Here is a 20,567-nt window from a genome sequence, read left to right as displayed (position 1 = left end):
GGTGTTGTTTGGATCCAGCCAATGACAGAATTGTGGACCAATCTTATCTTCCCTGTTGATTTGCTGTCTAGTAGCTGCGAATTGAGCCTTCATTACATTGTCCTGTCACAGACATATATTTCCCTTGTCTCTAGACCAGCATCAGAAGGTATGTTTAAGTAGCTTTTTATGTTATCAGTTTAGTTAGAAGATTAGTAGATTAGAATGTTAAGGGAAAAAGTACTTCAACGTTCCAGCGGGCATCTATGCAGAACAGAAGCCCGCTAGATTTGGAAGCGGATTGGTGGTTTGTACTCAATCGTTATCTAATCAATTATATCACCAGTTGAAAACTGCAAGGTTCATTCGGCACACATCAGTACTTCCCATAGGAGCAGAATTCTCAGACCCCTGGTGTCTGGTTTGATCTTCATTCACCACCTCTACACTACATTGTAGTAAGGATGACGATGTAACTTTCCTTTGAGTGCGCTTTTTTGTTTTAGGCCCTGTCCACACTATGCCTTTAAATGTAAAAGTATGGAGTATTGTGATTATTATTAATGTTTACCAGAGTAGTTATACTTCTAATACCAAACAACATTTTTTTGTGTATCCTCCAATATCTCAAAATGCTTTGTGATATGTTTGGCGAAAGACTGGCTATCAGTGTATACTCAGGTATTAATTGTTATGCCTAAAAGAAATCTGTCAGGTCATCTCTGTTAAACCAGTGGGGAAAGTAACAAAATCACAATGTTAAATTAGGTGACAGCAAAAATGAAATGCGAGTTAAAAGTAGGATCGGGGATGAACAATTCACATCATTTGTCAGCTCTGTTTGAAATAAAATTAAGGGGACCAGAAATAGGCTCAGGCAAGATGACTGTAAAAACAAAGATTGTTTTGTAATTGTCAATCCTGCGTAGTGTGAAACCATGTACTGAGTTAACCTGGGTCCGGAACAGGGTAGAAGTGCCAGTGTGAAAGGGGCTTTAGTCTATCAAAGGATTAAGAGGGATTCTGGAAAACTGAAAATCTCTTATACCGGATTGAAATTTCTGTAATAACAGAAGATCATTTGTTTTAATATAATTACAAAATGCAGCTACTCCTCGGTTATTAATGTTATATAGTATTTTCACATCCTAGTATTCTTATATTAGCAGCATATTCTTAAATCAAACATTTGCTAATTCAGAAACTGTGCTTTTATTCCACTATTAATTCTCATGGGTGCTGTAACAAAATGAGAGTGCCACTTCACACACAAAACACATGAAAATGTTTGAAGCTCAACATGTCTTCCTTGGAACCTCAATTTAAATAAATAAAGTATCTCATTTTTATAGCATTACTTATAAACATGCATCAGCAAAAAAAGGCAATTTACTTAATACCAAAGGCTTTTTATTTATTTATTTAAAATTGTTTAGTATGCCTAGGGGCATTTCCACTACCCCAGTATTACAGTATTTATAATTGAAAATGTGTTTATTTAATTTTATAGAAACAAATATAAATACACATCTCATTTGTAAGTAACCTTACTGTTAGGTTTAATGAAACATGAATTTCTAGAACTACAACTGATTGACAGTAGCATAAATATCTAATCACTCACATGTCTGGTGATAAATTACCAATGGAAGGGAGGAATATAACAAAATGAGTATAAAAGCTAGCATTTTCCAGACTTCATTATCACAGAACCTAAGCAAATAAAATCTGTGTAAGGTGGTACTTGCAAAATTTACAACAAACTAGAAACCCCTTTGCTACTTATATCACAGAATTTGAGAATATTCAAACTCAAAATTCCTTTGGCTTTTTCTCCCTTTATAGACAACGCCTGATAAACGGTTTACATGATTAATTTATGGTTACAATTATAGCAAACAGTAACCACTTGACTAAAAAGCCACCAACATGAAACTTTTTTCAGTTAAATATAATTCTCATTTTTGTACTTCACAGAGAAAGATTGCTTACTGTAGCACAGAATCCAGTTTATCTTGCCTTTACCCATATCAGGAAGACATCCTGCACATGATAGACGAATGCTCATTTTACAAGGACTTATCTCCAATAAATACATTAATGACTTACTTGCGCTCCATTGCTCCCATTCTTGTGAATCGGGTACCGATGCAGAATATTGATTCTGCTCAGCCTTTCAGACAATCAGCCCCATTATAGCCATCAATCGTGTGGGTTAAGTGTTATGTTACAAAAACACAAACGACTGTCAGCACAAGCCATGGGAGTGGGCAGGAACTCTTATCAAGGGATGACAGCAGCCAATCGCTTGCCTGTTCTGGCTTTGAGGTTTGATTAAGATGCAGGGTCAACCCACAATATTCAGAAGATGAAAAGGCAAACTGGAAATGCTGAATAGCACACAGCAGCAGTGCCTCAAGATAAGTGTAGGGTTATAGCAATCCAGAAGAAAAGTGTTGCATGAGTTACTGTAGCATGAACCCAAAATGCAAGCACTATTTGTAGTACATTCCATTATTAAAGTGGCATGTGACTTTCAGGACAAGAACTAGCAACAGTATTGTAAATTTCTGCTGATGTGACAGAATGTTCATGAATTAAGCTTGTTAATATATTGATAATGGAAACTATTTTAAATGACTGTACTAAATGGTACTGTAACATAGTTCTCTTTTCAACAATGGCTTTCTATCTTGCAAAAAAACAATTATAATAATAATAATAATAATAATAATAATAATAATAATAAATAATAATAATAATAATAATCACTCATGCTAAACACTTATACAGTATTTCTAACTGCATCTCATTCAACTACCGTCTGTACAAACAATTATTAGTTATATTTAATCTGTTTCATCTCATTTTCCTCCACAGTTTAAAACCTGTTCTGGAATATGCAAATAATCCCCCCACCCCCTCCCCCCAAATAAATGTTTCTTTGGCATGTGCAATTGAATTTTAAATAACCCTATGCTCAATATCCATTACCCATGAAATAAATACTGCTTCTTTGGGACATATAAACTAGAGCACTCAAGTAGTGGAGCTGTCAAGATTTGAATGATAGCACAGTCAAGCAGTACTGTATCATTATACTCCAATCTTTGGGTTATAATAGTGAGTGTGTCCAGGCTCTACAAAAGATAGTAAGACAACTACAGGGTAATCCACCCCCACCCCTCAATTTGGCACACTTCATTCTATGTTGAAAAGGTCAAAATTGCAAAATTCCTGTGTCTAGCTAAATCTAACCCAGCTGCTATACATGTAAAATCCTTGAGAACTGCACTAACCAGTTATCGCATAACTCACAGATGTAATCTTTATGTAAAACTCCTCCACTTCAATTTTGGGGTTATTTCAAACATCCATCCTCCTCTACCCCCATGAGCACCACAAGGGAGAAACAAAACTGACAAAGCTTCTCATGACTGTACAGACATGTCTGCAGCCTGCAGCTGAGCTCATATTAACACTGCAATGCTGGAGAAGCCTCGAATCCACTTCACTAATCCTAAAAAAATATTCTCCCAGAATAGCTTACATCTCAGAGCTGCACTCAGAGGCAACCTGTTGACTGCTGCAGCACACTTACAATGAGGTGTAAACTGACACACAATAACAGAATGACAACACTAGAAAGTGAGCCATTTAAAAAAGTACACCCATACAAAACAAGCATGTTTCTGCCCACTACCCAGCTTTAAATACAAAATTAAAGCCATCATAGTCATGAAAAATAAGATCGCCATGACCTACATCCACCAAAACGTTGAGTACATGTACATATTTAAGTGTGACTTACAGTACATATATATGCAATGACAGACAAACAGGCAGAATATTATATCCTAAACACTCAATAAATGGAAGCTCACAACTCTGTGCTGCAATGAGTTGCCATTCTTGGCTAGGGACCCATACTGAGAGCTGCATTAGACTCACAAGGACTGGGGAGAAAAAGACAATCAGTTGGGCAGGTTTGCTTCACCCCACTACAGTGACCTCTACTGGTCTGGTGCCAGACAAGGGCAGTTAAAAAGAGACGATTGGCATGACAGTGGGAGTGGAAGTTGCCTTTTGGTACCTGGACATTAAGGTGACATACACATTGGTGAGAAAATGGCTGTTAAAATAAATTCTAAACCAGTCAAAATTGGTTAAGGATATACAACTCAATTCAGTAAATTGTTGAAAACTTAAGCTGTGTAGATAACCTTCAGTTTAACTCTTGTAACATGGAACCACTATTATACAGCAGAGATTAAGTTAACCATACTCTGGTACTAAACATGTACTGAATTTACAATGGTCATTTATATCTGTATAGTGTGTCACTGTTTTTTTAGTATCTTGATATTTCCCCAACATACATTAACAAAAATAAAATGGTTACGACAACACAACTACAACATTGGTATTTAACCAGAATGCATACTGGTACTTTTCAAACTACTGTATTAACTTCAGATGCATTTTAACTAGAATAATTGGACAATACCATACATGCTTTATCATTGCAGAACAGACAAAAGCCCACCTACTATTTAACTAAAAGCTGGCTGTAGCTTTTCTCTCTAAAACCATACATACTTAATTCCTAGAAGCCATAGTACAATAACTGGTAACAATCAAGTAGTTGTTTAACATGCACCTAACTTTAAATACTATGGCTACTACTCATATTAAATCACAACAACAACAGTTTATATATATATATATATATATATATATATATATATATATATATATATATATATATATATATATATATATATTCAGTATATACAGTACCAGTCAAAAGTTTGAATACACCTGGTTGAAACCAGGTTTTTCATGATTATCTATGCTTTTAACTGTATAAACTAGTCTATAAACACTTAATATTTCATTATATGATACGTGTACTTATATAAGCTGATAATCATAAGTGAATTGCATTCAAAAATTTAATTTTTAAATGAAAATGTAAATCTTGTCAATTTCAATGAAATGGTCACCCAAAGCAAGGGGATTTCAGTCTGAAGCCCAAGTCAGTTAAAATACTAAAATGTGTATAACACGGTGTTAGAACACTGGCCTAAGTATAAAAGTGTCTTTGTTAGATGTTCTCTGAGTTAACTAGCATGTTACCTAATTAACCTTTTGTCACCAATTATTGTTAACAGGTGAGGGTTCATGATTACTATAAATATAGGTAGCATAGGCACAAGTTTGTCATTCCTGAATGTAAGGGAGCAGAAAATGGCAAAATAAGTTCAGTTAAAAAAAGAAAAAAGACAGCCTGTAATTACTTTAAGAAATGAAGGTCAATCTTTTAGACAAATCACAAGAACTTTGCAAGTGTCTGTAACTGCTGTGGCCAAGACCATTAAACGATGTGAAGAAACTGGTACTCATGAGGACCGAACAAGGTCAGGCAGGCCAAGGGTGACCTTAGAATCAGAAAACAAGTTCATTCGAGTCACAAGTTTGTGAAACCAGCGAGTAACTGCCTCTGAAATACAAGCTCAGCTAAATGCTACTAGAAGTACAGATGTTTCAACATCAACTGTTCAGAGGAGATTGCGTGAAGCTGGTCTAACTGGAAGAATTGCTGCAAAGAAACCATTGTTAAGAGTGCAGAATAAGAATAATTTTTTGCATGGGCCAAAAAACACAGAAACTGGATGTTTGAGGAGTGGAAGTCGGTCTTATGGACGGATGAGTCAAAATTTGAAATATTTGGGTCCAACCACCGAGTATTTGTAAGACGCAGAGAGAGTGAGTGCTTGAGGTCTGTATGTGTGGTTCCCACTGTCAAGCATGGAGGAGGCAGTGTCATGGTCTGGGGTTGCTTTGCAGGTGACAGAGTTGGTGATCTTTACCAAGTCCATGGCAAGCTCAACCAACATGGCTATCATAGCATACTTCAGAGGCATGCCATTCCATCAGGATTACGGCTAGTTGGGCAGTCCTCCATTCTTCAGCAAGTTAATGACCCGAAACACATCTCAAAGTTGTGCAAGAACTATCTGGCGAAAAAGGAATGACAACTCAATCTAATGACCTGGCCTGCCTAGTCTCCAGACCTCAATCCCATAGAACTTGTATGGGACGAACTGGACAGAAGAGTCAAAGCAAAGCTACCCACAAGTGCCCTACATCTCTGGGAATTGCTGCAGAAGAGCTGGGAAGACATGTCAGGTCATTTCCTGCTGAAACTTGTTAACCGAATACCTTGTGTTTGTGAGGCTGTTATTAAGGCAAAGGGTGGCTATTTTGAGGAATCCAAGACTTAGAGACAATTTTCTTGAACGTTGCTTTGATAATCCTTGTGTTTTGTTTTGTATATTATAACATGTTTTCATTTTCAAGTATTTACAGAAACATATATGACGTAAAACATTGTGAATTATGAAAAAAAAATCTAGTTTCCAGCAAGTGTACTCAAACTTTTGACTGATATATATATATATATATATATATATATATATATATATATATATATATATATATATATATATATATATAGACACACACACACACACAGCAGTGCCCAAAAGGTTGTCCGGTTGGTAATTTGAATTCTGCTGGTAATAATAGCTTAAACATGGCTTGCGTCATTGGAAGACAGCACTATGCCTTCCTAATTTAATCAAGGAAGCTGCCCTAGGCTTTTTAATCTTCACCCCGAAACAATGTTTAGTAACAAGGCACATGAAGCACCATTTACACCTCCACACCTTACAGTGCTAAGCCAGGTACTATAGTACTTCAATAGGGCTAATTAACAAGTTTGTTTCACAGATTAAGGTGGAGGTCTGCAAAGATCAGTTGTAGGGTTGTCCACAAGATTGCTCTGGACACTGAATGCAGGGGACAGATGGCATCCCAGTCCCATCATGTTTTGGAATGATCCCACTGGTACCAGGGTAATTTGTCTTCCTGTCATTGTCTTTTAGTCCATGATGCTGCAGCTCCGACAGCTCCAGTCAACAACACACAAAGCCCCCCAATATAAATGGATAATACATTCTTTCATTCAGAGACATGAGGATTTTGTTTTTATAAAAGTTTCAACAGAAGGAGTGATGTGTTTGTTTTACACAGAACAGATGTTCTTTGTCCACAATTGCCACTCATACACTCTCTAATTGTTTATAAATAGGTTAGAAAGATCTAGTACTTTACATAGGATAGTGTAGGAGAACTCACAAACAAAAAACAACACCCCCGTTTTCTCTGTGAAATGATGAATTACCATAAAAAGGAACTTGTACCAAGACATTTTGTAGAACTACTGCCAGCGCTCAAGATAAGCTGCATACTTGGTGTTTTAAGCATTTAAAAAACAGGAATTACACATGACTAACAATATGATTTTGTCATGGAGGTCATGGAAATCGTGAAAATCATGAATTTGAACAAAAGTCTGTGAAATCTTGGAAACGGATAAAAACATTTGAAGAAAGGAAAACCCCCCTTTCTTTATAGGGGGAAACCTTTGGTGGCTCCAGCGGAAGGATCATCCTCACTCCTGACATACTAGCAGTAGACTGTTGATATGAAGATATCTCAGATGAAGAACATATATATGACTCAACTGCTGATGAGGTCCAGAGCCCCATTTTTTAATTAGATGATGGTTAATCTTTGCTCTTGTTGCTGATCTGGCTGCCCCGGCTCTGAATGAGGGGTATAGAATTGCAGGTGAAGTCCTGCTCTGGAAAGTAACGTAGACAGATGAGATGTGAACCAATGTCTGGATATAACAAACAATCTGTCTTAAATCGATGAACAGTGGGGCAGATTTTGAAATTCTGTGATATATTTCTGCATGGAAGTATATGGGCATAGAAGAGAGATAGCTGAATAAATTGACCTTCCCAAAGCTGATCTGTTTTGGAAATGTACAGGAAGAGGATAAAGTGGGAATATAAGATAAGTGTGAGATCACTGCAGCGAGTACCCAGCATAGGAAAGCTGGCAGTAGAAGGAACTGCATATTCTGAGCATCTTAAAAAAACAAAAATGCAGTTAGACATACAGTTTCCATTGTTAGGTCATCAAATGTAGAGAAGCAACCTTGATGGAGGATTTAACCCTTTGCAGTCCATTTATTCAGTGCTTGTCAGATGTGTCTGGTCCATTTATTTTCACACAGGTGGTGTTTATTTTACATGCACTGTTTAAAATATTCTTTTTCAGAGTAAAACAAGTTTAAAATGCACTGCAAGGCAAAACAACAATAGTACTGCATCTCCAGCCAAGCCCCACCTCTTGTTAGTTGTATTTTTCACCTACCTCTATATAGACGTGCATACTGATAAATCCTCTCCTGATCATTAGTCTTACCACCAAACTCCTCAATAATGTGATCCAAGTAATTATTTTATTACTATAACATCTCAGAAAGCTCTGCAAATGTCTGTGATATTCTTTGAGCTCTGGACGCAGAAGCAGCTATCTGCTTTGATTATGTCTGTGTTATTTCTGTGGTGCACGGGGCTATCAGATATTCCCCTTTTTTCGGCTTCATTTGGGTCCTATCGGTCTCACTCAGACATTGAATGGTTTTCTTTTCTTTTTCCATGGACAAAACCACTAGAGACCTGTGCTTTATGACTGGAAAGGGAAAATTATAATGTCGGACCTGGTCCGACATAGGATCACAAAGGGTTAATTTAATTGAATGAATTGCATCTGAGATGGTAATGTATTGTAGAGAAAATTGATCTTGATGCATGAGCGAGATGATACTACTGGAGTGTGATCCCTGTGGTGCTTACAAGTCTATGACGAGATGCTTTTTTCCTGACATTTTCCAAGTGGTGATGCCGATAGGGGTAATCTTGTAGATTGTAAATGGGGAGATGAAAACAGGCCGACCTTAAATCCTTTTTTTAAAATCTTTTAGGATAAAGAGATTGCACTTTCTTGGTTTCTTATAGAAGAATGGAGTTTTTTGATTGGGAAGGTTTTCTGCATGGAATTTGACTGAGTCCAGTTGAAAAAACATTCTCTAGTCCATCAATTAAGTAGATGACAAAGTTTTTGTTTTAAAAAGGAGATATTTATGGGAGTGGAGACTTTTTGCACTGCCTGAATGAGCATATACCAGAGCTGAAATTATTACAGATTTGCCTTCCTCCTGCACATCTGATTATTCGCCAGAATTTCGTCTTTCCTTGTGGATTGCTCGGGTAGGGCTGAAGAATACATGGAGTTAGGGATCGAGATTCTGTTTGAAAAGCCGGAGGAGTGATGCAGACTGCTGATCTGCAGGAGGTTGATGCTATGGCAGCTTTCGGGTAGAGAGAGGTTGAGTGGCCAGTGGACCCACAGACCACACATGCCTTAGCTCAGAGACCACTGAAAAGCCTGTTGAACAGATCTAAATCAGATTGTGCCCAGTCGATGATGTTTATGCTGCTTTTGCTGAAAAGGATTTGTGGTAGTACAAAAACATGGCCCCTCCATACCTGACAGACAGCTCTATGATGTAGAATTCAGTTCTTGTCTGTGGTTTGGGTATTCAGAACATAGTACTTTGTATATAGTGAAGGCTAGGATGAATTCCCCCAGAGTTAGATTCTTCAGTAATCTGGGGTCTCTGCATTTCAGCATGGCTGATAGGTCTCCACAATCCGCTACTCTATGGTCCAGAAAATGGGATGTAACCATCAACAGTGAAACCAGGTTAACATCTTTACCTTCGATTATGCTTTGTCAAATCTGCAGCGATATTGAGTGACAACGTACAGTGGTTGAGGAGGTGAAACCACATGCTGTGACAGTTGCAAGGTTGTAGATCAGAGGCTGGAATGGATGGAAGCTGCCCTGGTGGTGGGCGAGTTTAATGCAGGAATGAAGGAAAATACTGTAACTGCGGAACCTTGCTTCTCTCGCTCGATGTTGGACACCCGTTTATCCAAATTGCTGTGTTTGGCACTGACCGAGGATAAGGTATCCGCAAATGGTTACATGAATGCTTTTATTTCATAAAAAGTCAGAGAATGTTCCTGCTGAGTTTCGCTGACTAGAACAGCTGCCTGCTGGCCTGATGTGCTGGCTGCAGGAGGTGCAATCTGCTTAGGTTCAGTACCATAATGAAAAAACACAAGACGAAGGTATAGTGTGTGACTAATAGTTAAAATTGGCAGTAGATCTGATTGATGACAGGAGATAAAAGGATATGGAGGAGCCTAGCTCCTGCCCCTCGAACCACACCTTGGGTCAATATGCAATGTTTTTGTAGGATCAGCGATTGCCTAAGTGCAAGGCAAAATCCTTATATCCAATTATAATGTTTGTGCCCGCTTAGTATCTCTTTTATTGTCATTTGAATGAATTTCAATATAATTTTAACCCTTAGTGGTCCATTTATTCAGTGCTTGTCAGGCGCATCAGGTCCAATTATTTTCACAAGTGCTGTTTATTTTGCTGCTGCATTTTTCACACACCTCTTTATAGATGTGCATACTGATAAATCCTCTCCAGATCACTCGTTTTATCACCAAACTCCTCAATAATCAATAATAATCAAGTCATTGTTTTATTACTATAACATCTCGAACGGCTCTGCAAATGTCTGTGATATTCTTTTAGCGCTGGATGCAGAAGCAGCTATCTCCTTTGTGTCCATGTTATCTCTGTAGCACATGGGCCTATCAGAAACACCCTTTTTTCAGGTTCATTTGGCTCCTATTGGTCACACTCAGCCATTGAAAGGTTTGCTCTGCTTTTTCTGGATTAAAAATGACTAGACCTGTGCTTCACGTCTTTTTGATGATGTCGGACAGGGTCCGAATTCGGACTGGAAAGGGTTAATGGATTAATGATGGCAAAGTGCAAGTTTTGATAGCGGATCCAGAAGGCCAGATAAACACCATTCTTTACATAGACTGCATTTTTAGAGGCCACTAAAATCAGACTTTACGGCTACAAAACAGAATTTACGGCCGCATTTTGGGGGTTTTGCACCCGCAAATCACTGTGTGTATCCTTACATCTACTCCATAGTGTCTAAAATGGAGAGTCAAATTACTCAATTACCTTATTTTCTAAACACTACATTACAGTCAACTATTGTAGTGAATGGTCATGTACCTCAGGCTATACACAGCAGAGTGCTGCATTGGTCCAGGATATAACTCCATTGATCCAATACAGTAATCTATTGCTCAAAGCAAATGGTAATAATTAGCTGCTCAAGATTTTTTAAATACATTCTGAATTGTCTTCCTTCCGCATTCTTTAATGTTTGCAAATATGAATTAAATACATTTGTGTCCATGTCTTTGTTTATGGCAGGCATCACTTTTGGCGCCTTTTATTTTTGGGACCATGGTCTCAATGGAGTTTAATTTGTACAGACACATCTATTACTTTACAGAGAACACAATCAGCATTGCAACAGTAGCATAGATTAACCTACCAATTGTCTTTGATTCAAATGACCACCAATACAAAGACAGGGAATGATGAAGTCCCATGGTTACAAACTAACCATGAATTTGAAGTTACACTATCACAATGAGCCTGACTGCATTGGTTTGGGATTAAAGCAACTGCATTCCTTTGGAATGAGGGCAGGAGATGTGTTGGCTGTGAGATGCAAATTTAGCGAGAATGTTGGGGACTCTGACAAGGCTTGTTTTGATAATAATTTGATACTGCAATCAACACATAACCTTTATTAGCAGTGGTATGGTTATTTCCAAAATCAGATATACTGCCTAAATGACTGTATAATTTATATTCTTCATAGAATTTATTATACTGATGGATACAAAAAGTCAGTCTGCTGCTTCACTTGGGCCAGTGCCACTAGGCCTAGCATTTGTTTTTAATTTACAATTGATTGCCCCCCATTTCACAGGGCCTGCAGTAAAAACCTTTCAAGGCATTCATCGTGCTCAAATGTGCCCATCCTGCTTGGAATGATCGTTTATACATGTCTTACATTGTATTGGATCCTTCTGAATATAAAATGCAAACACATAAGTTTTTTTCTATGTGGTTTATAAACACCCTATGTACCCCACACAACATATTTGCAAGGGGGTATTATGGTCCCACTTTATGCTGTTCTGTCTGATGAAACATATTAGGAGGAATGCTCATCTCGCCAATTGCAAATGCTAATTGCTTCAGACAGTTCTTATGAATAAAAAATAAGTTATTGCCAAACTTTCCTTGTAAAGCTGCTGCTTTTATAGTGGATACTGCTACTTATAAAACACTTCGCTAAAGATTAACCTCTCCCAAGTCTCTCTTTACGTGCATTACCTAATTTAAATTATTTAAATTGTACCTGTCTTGATTATTTATTATTTAAAATCACTTCAATGCAATCCCCCTTTTATTGTTGGGAAATTATTATTATAAAATTACTAAATAAAAGGGAGAAAGTTAGTTAATGGAGGTTAAAACATGAAACAACTGAAGTTTATCAGTATAATTATTTGCAGGTAGGTGTTTCTGAGTTTATTGACGAAAAAAAAGTCATGACAAATTACATGAGGGATGCAACCCACTTGCTGTGTTTCTGTCGTCATAAGATACTAAACTGTTCTTATGATTGTCCCAGCATTCTAGAGACTCATGTCAATCCCCACTGAAGTTATCAACTCTGATTAGTTCTGTTGCAGCTTCTGTCAATAATGAAATACAGCAAATGCATTTCAAATTCTATCTCACAGTGATAATGACATAAACAAGATGTTCAACAACAGAAACACATAATGTTCTCATTTACCTACATGCCCCCTTATGAAATGAGTATTCAGTTTCTGGGAAGCAATGCTGGATTTCCTGTAGATTTTCTTTTCTTACTGTGTTGCAGTACCCCTGTTCCAGGTACAGTGCTGTACTACTTAAGTACCGTAGTTCAAAGTGCCTGAACACTAACCATATCATTACACACTTGCAGCAGCAACTGTACATATTTCCTGAAGCCAGCCTCACATAGGCAGGGGTCAGCAGATATGACCTTTCACCACCTAGAAGCAATTAACCTGTGTGACGGGGTGCCCACCTCCCTCTGCACATTTATTTATGTATATTATTATTATTATTATTGTATTTGTGACATTATAATTTATTATTTGTAATAGGTAGTTGGCGTGGATGGGGTTAAAATCCCCATGCTAATAAACCTTATGGGAATGTGGCTGGAGCCTTAAAGGTAATTATTTAATTAATGGGTAATTAAGGCTCCAGCCACAGAGAATTAAAAGACCCACTCCAGGATCAAAGTTGAGAATAGAGTGGAGTTAATAGCGAGAGTGAATGCGACCAGAACGTGAATTAAGGTACTTGTTTTACAAAATAATCCTTATTGTTTGTGTTACTTTGGCCAACGTGCCCATTTGTTTTGGTGTGTCTTGTTTAACTGTTTTGTTTGATTAATTAATAAAAAGCTGAGCGCCATTTTGGCTCAGTTCAGCCCTGTAGGTTTCTGTGTTTCATTTCCTAGTCTGGTGTCACCACTGCAGGCCTTATGGTCATACCTGCAAACGCCATAGCTCTGCATGGTGGCCCTGACAACAAACCTTTTCTAAGAACTCCACACGTATATGCAGCTGTTATGCTTGGATTAATGGTTTTAATCATAATCACAAAAGTTAATTTTTTTGCCACTTTATCGTGTTCACATTTTCTCAAAATATCAATCAATGGCTTGCCTAGATGCCCCATCTCTGAGGCAAGACTGCGCTGGAAATAAAAAGCAAGCATTGCCAGTAGGAAACTGTTCTCTAGCATTTTGCATAAAAAAAAAAACAACAAATGAACCAAGGCACATAGACTCCTTATCATCCAATATAGCTTTAAACAACCTATCCATACCACCTGCAAAATCCAACAGCCTCACTGTTTACTTTATTTTGTTGTAGTATAGTATAGGATTTTAATCACTTGGACAACACTGAATCATTTCATACCCTTTTCTCTTCAATAATACTTTGCTCTTCGTATTTTTGTGTTTCTAATTAATTTTCAATAGGTTCACCAAGTTCAGAGAGTCTCTGCGTCTGTTATGGAGCAACGCAAATTGCTGCAATAGAGAAATAATGTGTCATATTTGCACACCGTAGGAACTAAGCAACACAGACTATGGCAGCAATGTGAAAGTTATAGTTTGTCAAGATTTTAAGATTTACAATATAAACAATATCTGAACAAGCATGCAACATACTGTATGCTTCCCTCCACTGCTATAAAATTCTCAGTATCATAGGGCATCTACCATGATATGCATCCACATGTCATCTTAGGGTATGCCAAAATTGAAAGTACAATATTGCAGTCTTACCTTCCTTAGGAGTAAGCTTGATTAATGGCACTTCTATCCTTACAGCTTTTTAAGTTTTTTTCAAACTAACCAATATCAAAAACTACTGTATGATAAACTGTGCAATTATTTAATGATACTGTAGCGATGTCAAGAAGGAGACAAAACAGAGCTTCTTGAAGTACAACACTTGGCTTTATTTCACACCCAAAAACACTGACCAAAATAAGTTTAAACAATTTCCAGGTAGTCCCTTTTCTCCAGGCAAACCCCAGTGTCCAGCTCCCAGGCCCTTTTATAGGGGAGCCGGAGGGAGGCAGTGCCTGTCTGTGGTGAACACTTCTTTAACACAATGGGGGCTATTTTAATTATCTTAACAGTGGTGGAAATTCAGCTAAATCCTTTTCGAACAAATAATCTGCTGGTGTTTTATTCCAGGGGATTTACTGAAGAGAATGTTTTTACATTTTAGGGATGCAGTCCAGCACTGTTTACATTTTTTATTAGCCCCGTTCTTTTGTATTATTGTGGTTACAATACAAAAACAAATTGAAATATAGATGTTACTTACTTATTCAGCTTCCTGGATACTCCCCAAACATGCCACCACATATATATATATATATATATATTTGTATGAGCTTAATATGCAGCCTACAGCACTCAGTATTCCCAGGTGGTCTCCTCTCCAAGTACTAACCAAGCCCAACATTGCTTTGCTTAAGCATTGCATGGTAAGTTCGATTTGAAGAGCTTTTTGCCATCAGAGACGTTGCCCAGGGGTCACTACAAGGAAGTAGCTCTTCTTGATCCCCCCACCACATGTGAAGTAATGCAAAAAGATGATGGTGTGATAACATTTTTTTTTTTTGGAAAGTTTGAACAGTCAATCACTATAACCAAAAATTAATCATTTTTATTTTTGGTTTAATAAAGCAACTTACTCTTCTGTCTGTGTAGAACCAATGCTATATGAAGCTATTGCAGCAGAATTAAATGGTTACTACAGTGCTTTCAACTACACAATGCAACCTCTCTGCACAATTGACTTGCTACTGCAGCAAGCAAGGCATTTGGCACCGTGACTGCATAACAGATAATCTACACGTCACTGTTTACAGAGCATCACTGCCAGTTGTAAAAATGATCAGTGTTTGCGGCCAGACTTGATTAAACAATCCAGTTTTTTAATCCCACTAATTATCTACTACCCCGAGTTAACTGTAGCATCAGCATCTCTAGTCATGCAATACCATTAACTATTGATCACAGACAGCACAAAGGCAACGTTTTCCACAACCACCATCCAAGCCTGAAGAGAACACTGCACAGGCTGCTTTATTCAGTCTTCTAGAATATGGCTAATTAGAAAAATATATGGAACACTATCAGTATGATGGTTGCCCATTTCAGTCACAGAATTTAGAACAATCCATGTCCAACATCAGTTACCATCAGAGAGGAATCATGTGCTAATTGTGTAGTGATGCAAGTAGCAAAATGTGCAAATGAGAATCTTATAACATACTACAAAGAACTAAGCAGGAAAATATGTCTGGTAGACTGCAATAATTTGTACTGAATGCTATGGGCAGCAGAGTGGAAAATAGGATCAGTCTGAAGCAAACCAAAGCAGCAGGGGTCATTTAGGAATCCTATAGTAGATACACGTTGCAATGCACAAAGAAAAATAAATCTATACACATATTCAAAATGTTAATAGAACAAATGCTGAAATCTAAAAGAAAAAAAAAAAAAAACACAATATATCGTATTACTTCAATTTGGCACTGCCCTCGTATTGGCGCCGCAGTCAAATATCAGCTTTATAATAGAGGCCGCCCTCGAATAAACGCCGCTATCAATAAAGAAACATGAAGGTATTTTTTTTCTCCCCCTACTAAAAGAAACACACACAGTAAACAAATAAACGTGCAACACTAACTATGTATATGTAACACCCCCGAAGAGACGGGAGCCTCAGTCTAGCCCGTAAATTACAAACTAATGTACACACATAGTAAGCACATTTTATTTTATGGTAGTACAGTTCTGAAAGAAAATGCAAGAAACTACGTATGTACAGAACAGCAGTCCTTCTGATGTTCTTATAGGTGGTTTTGTTGTTTTGTTTTTAGTTCAATTGTAATTCCCATACAAATAAAAACAATGTGCTTACCATCTATGAGAAGATTTAGTTTCGGTTTCTCTTGCAGAGAAATTACAAATACACATGTTACAGTGAGAAAAAAATAAGCGAGTAGGATATATTGTAGTTTTTACAGGAATCAAACTGATATTCAGAGGTAATTTTTGGTGCAGAAAAACATCTACTGTACACTCTTGGATTTGACTGCCACGCCAGCATTGTCCCGCCCGTAGTAACCAGTACGCAGTCCTGATTCTCTAGTACAGTACTCCCCTGACCTTCCAACTCCCACCTAATAGGCTCTCGATAACTGTCACTGATAAATGTACTGTTGTCAAAGTAGGTAAGCTACACTCGCTGCTACAAACAGGTAGGCTACCGGATTACAGAAAATAAGCAACCGCGATACTTGTAAAATGTCATAAATCATGTAATAAAATATTGCAGCGTTTGGAAATCATAGTATTATTAATAATAAAGGTCACCCTCATATAAAGGCCGCCCTCTTTTAAGCGCCACAGTCATCTAGATCAATTTAAAATAAACGCTGCGGCGCCAAATTGAAATAATATGGTATTTGTTTATATAAAATTTGAGCAATGTATAAAGTCATTTAACTTGTATCCTTTGTTTAAAACAAGGTTATTGAATAGCAGGTTTATCATCAAATTACAAAGCAGGCCATTTTGAATCACAAGAGTGTCAGGCAGATTACCTACAAGGTCACAACCTTGCCCACCTTTCTCTTGCCATTAACATCATGAAATTAACCTCACCCGTGCTAGGCCTCAAAATTACCTCATGGGTACAAATTCAGAGAGATCTGCAATATGCCTCTTAAAACGGCATGCCCTGCAATGCAGCAAGCCCTGAAAGCCATGCAGCAAGCCCTGAAACTGCAGGATGAGAACAACGTCTATTATATAATATATAAAACAAATGATAGTCAATGTTTCTATTCTTGCAGTCTGTCCCTTAATCACTCCAAGACCTTCACCTTTATATTGCTTTCACCTCACATATCTGTAAAGATATTATATTTAAGTCAATTGTTTCCAGATTATAGAACTTGCCTCAAGGTTAGGTCGTTCCCATATATAACAGTAATAATACAAGCTAGTATTTAAAATAACAAGTGTGTATGTTGAGGAACAAGATAAGGGTGGACTCTCATTGCTGTTGTCAAGCACACAAGTTAAGAAATACATTATTTATGAGTTGTCAGAGGCATAAATATTAAAAGGAATCCATCTTGCTAGACAGGAGAAAATACTATGCAGGTTGATGCTAAAGTGAGTCTTGCTTGCATCCACATTTACAGCTTTGTCAGACTTAAGTCAACACAGTAAAATGGGGCAAAATGATTTCTGCAGAAATTCATCAGATCTGACTGGCTCCCTGTGTATAAATCATTTTGACAACAAGCTAAGATGTGAATCAAATACATGAGCACTAAACCCCTATAGGTATCATCTGCCCTTTTAGAGCAGCCAGAGAGTTCACACAATATTTAAAAGCATTGTTATCATTTATTTCCCCCTACTTTTCCTAAATACATCTCCAATATTGCAAGTGTGAGAAGTGCAACTAAAAGCCTGGCAGCCCAAAACTAAATGAGCAATTTGCAAAGAGTAACAATTACAATGAAAAATCTGACAGCCCTTCAAGCAAAATACGCCCCCATATATCAAAATGAAAAAGCCCAAAATCTCATATCACAGTAAGGCACCGGTGATAGAAATATCTTTCATCAAACAGAAAGTTGACATGAATGCAATGTTGCGGGATACAAATTTGATGATGACAGTGTTGTGAGAACCAGTTTATAAAAATACACACAACAGTGTTGTCAAATCATTGTGGATTGTCATTCATGTAAAGCCGTCTGTTGAATCAAACACAACTGTGTAACTAGAAATGTGAACAAAAGCTAAGCATCCCCAGAGGCATGGTCTAAGGGGTTTGTTACCAGGTTACATGGTTTGTCAATATGTAGTAAAATGGAAATATGAAAAAGTTGGAACTTAAGTAAGACAATCAAAGAACACAGTGGTGTACCAAACATTATGACAATAACTCAAATGTCATGCCTAGCAGCTGCAACTTCAAAAGTTACATGACCTCAACATGACAGCCATATTGGGTCAGAGGTCAATTAAATGGTCAGCAACACATTTAGCATGAAATCACTAACCCCAAATGGTTTCTGAGATACAAGGCTTTGACACTGGAGAATAGAAACCTCACCATTTGTTACCTATAAAGCATTATGGCATAATGTACAGCTCAGGTTAGTCATGCCAGCATAAACAACTTTGCAATAACACTTTCAATAGTGGGAAAGGCCACCACGGGCAGCCATGCTAGCTCTGACTTGACATGTCAAATCTGCAAGGTGTTGGTGTTATAATTATTCTGGAGGGATAGGTGAATAAATACACAATAATCTATTCTGGTGAAAAGGTGCAGGAACTCTGTTTTGTAGAATGATCCACAGACTCATAATTTGGACCGTGCCTTGTTAAAAATCAGTAATCTGTTCAGTTTTACATTGAAGCACCTGCCAGCTGTCATCCACGATCAGTCCTTTGTTAATATCTGCCATCTTACCTATCAGGATTCCGTCTCTTAAAATTTACAGTTACACCTAAAGAGACCTTTTTGGTCATGACAGGGAGTGTCTGAATATAACAGTTAATCCAATAAAGTGTCAACCCATTAATTCTAACCTAATCTTAAATACACTGGCAGCATTTGTGCAAATATGTACCATGCATGCTTCCTCCTTTTTCGTGCACGATTGAATGCAATTTTGGAACAGACCACTTTCACTCAATATAAGCAACAACACAAATGCTCATGAGTCCTAACGTTATCAATGTTTAGCACCCTCACTATATATGGGCAATAATACAAGTAATCCAAGAGTTAGGATTGTTGTGCTTAAATACCGCAGTCTCCCAAACAACATACACATACAATGAACATGTTACAGATCTTAGTATTATGTTCTTAACCCGTTGCTACGTTTTAATTATTTGATTATATCATACATTAACTGTTAATACAAATGCATACAAACCCAAAACTATAATAATAATGCAACAAATCCCCCCCCCCCCCCACCCCCCCCCCCCCCCCCCCCCCCCCCAACAAACCCCCCCCCCCCCCCCCCCTTTATAATTTCAAATTAAGCAAAATAGGTTAAATCAATCAATTTGAAATGCAATATCCCACGAGTTTCTCTTTTACCAAATTATTACTTACTGTACTGTGTCCTACCGTTACTGTACTTCATAACCTGCAATGAGGCCATACATGTTGCTTAAATCACATAAACCATTTCCAGCATTTTCGTGTACAAATCACAGCTGATTCAAACATGAATCCTCAGCAGCATATCATCACATCCTTTGAGTCTAACCCGTTTCTTATCTGCCCGGCTAAACAGCAAAAGACGCTCCCTCAGAATTAATTTGCTAGCTATCTGAATACAATGACACATACATACTTACGTTTCGAATTGTATTTGTGAAATGAGTCCACTCATCCAACGCATTTACAAAGAGAACGCAGTCACCGTCAACCTTGCAGTCAGGCTCTGCTCACAGAACTTGGAATATCGGCTGCTGCCTGTGGTAGCGATTATTCCTCAAATTGACCAACGCATCCCATGTGTATGGCATACAACTGCCAGATTTAGAGGGGTTCTTCCCAGATGAGAATTTAAATGATCTCCTTGTTAGTTCATAGAATAGCCTTTAATTACCAAACCAGTGTTTGGGCTACGTATGCTAATGTATGTTGATCATTTTTTATCTGTACTTTTCTATTTTTCCTAAGAATTACAATAGAACTACATTTTATTGTATTATAATTCTAAATAAATTAATTAATATATTTGGAAAACAAATGTTTAATTTGTGGTTCCTTTTTAAACATTTTAAATCAATTTAATTTGCAATACAATGTTGTATATTGTTATGTAAATATAGAAAAATAACACCTTGATTTCTACACATGCTTTTCTTAATAGGCTACAATTTGAAAATTTTATTTTCAAATTAATGTTAAATTGAAAATAATAAATTTAAAATAGACTGTCCTAAAACCAATACAACCTATTATTATTATTATTATTATTATTATTATTAT

The 20,567-nt window shown here is 37.3% G+C and overlaps 1 protein-coding gene across 5 annotated transcripts in view; it reads right to left on the bottom strand.

The window, feature by feature from the left end:
• The window catches only part of LOC121295083 (tripartite motif-containing protein 2-like), a 61,353-nt gene extending 41,335 nt beyond the window's left edge, over positions 1-20,018 (bottom strand). For 3 of the 5 annotated variants that reach the window (XM_041219414.1, XM_041219473.1, XM_041219405.1), the window contains exon 1: positions 2,089-2,246. Coding sequence is in view for 1 of the 5 variants with exons in the window: in XM_041219405.1 (XP_041075339.1) it covers positions 2,089-2,108 (20 nt within the window). In the remaining 4 variants the exon portion in view is untranslated. Of the gene's footprint in view, positions 1-1,971; positions 2,032-2,088; positions 2,247-19,927 lie in introns of those variants that run through there. The other 2 variants (XM_041219423.1, XM_041219462.1) reach the window with 2 other exon arrangements.
• Positions 20,019-20,567: the final 549 nt, after the last annotated feature.

This window comes from Polyodon spathula, chromosome 2 (genome assembly GCF_017654505.1).
Source record: "Polyodon spathula isolate WHYD16114869_AA chromosome 2, ASM1765450v1, whole genome shotgun sequence".
NCBI lineage: Eukaryota > Metazoa > Chordata > Actinopteri > Acipenseriformes > Polyodontidae > Polyodon > Polyodon spathula.
This window is presented reverse-complemented; position numbering and strand designations above follow the sequence as displayed.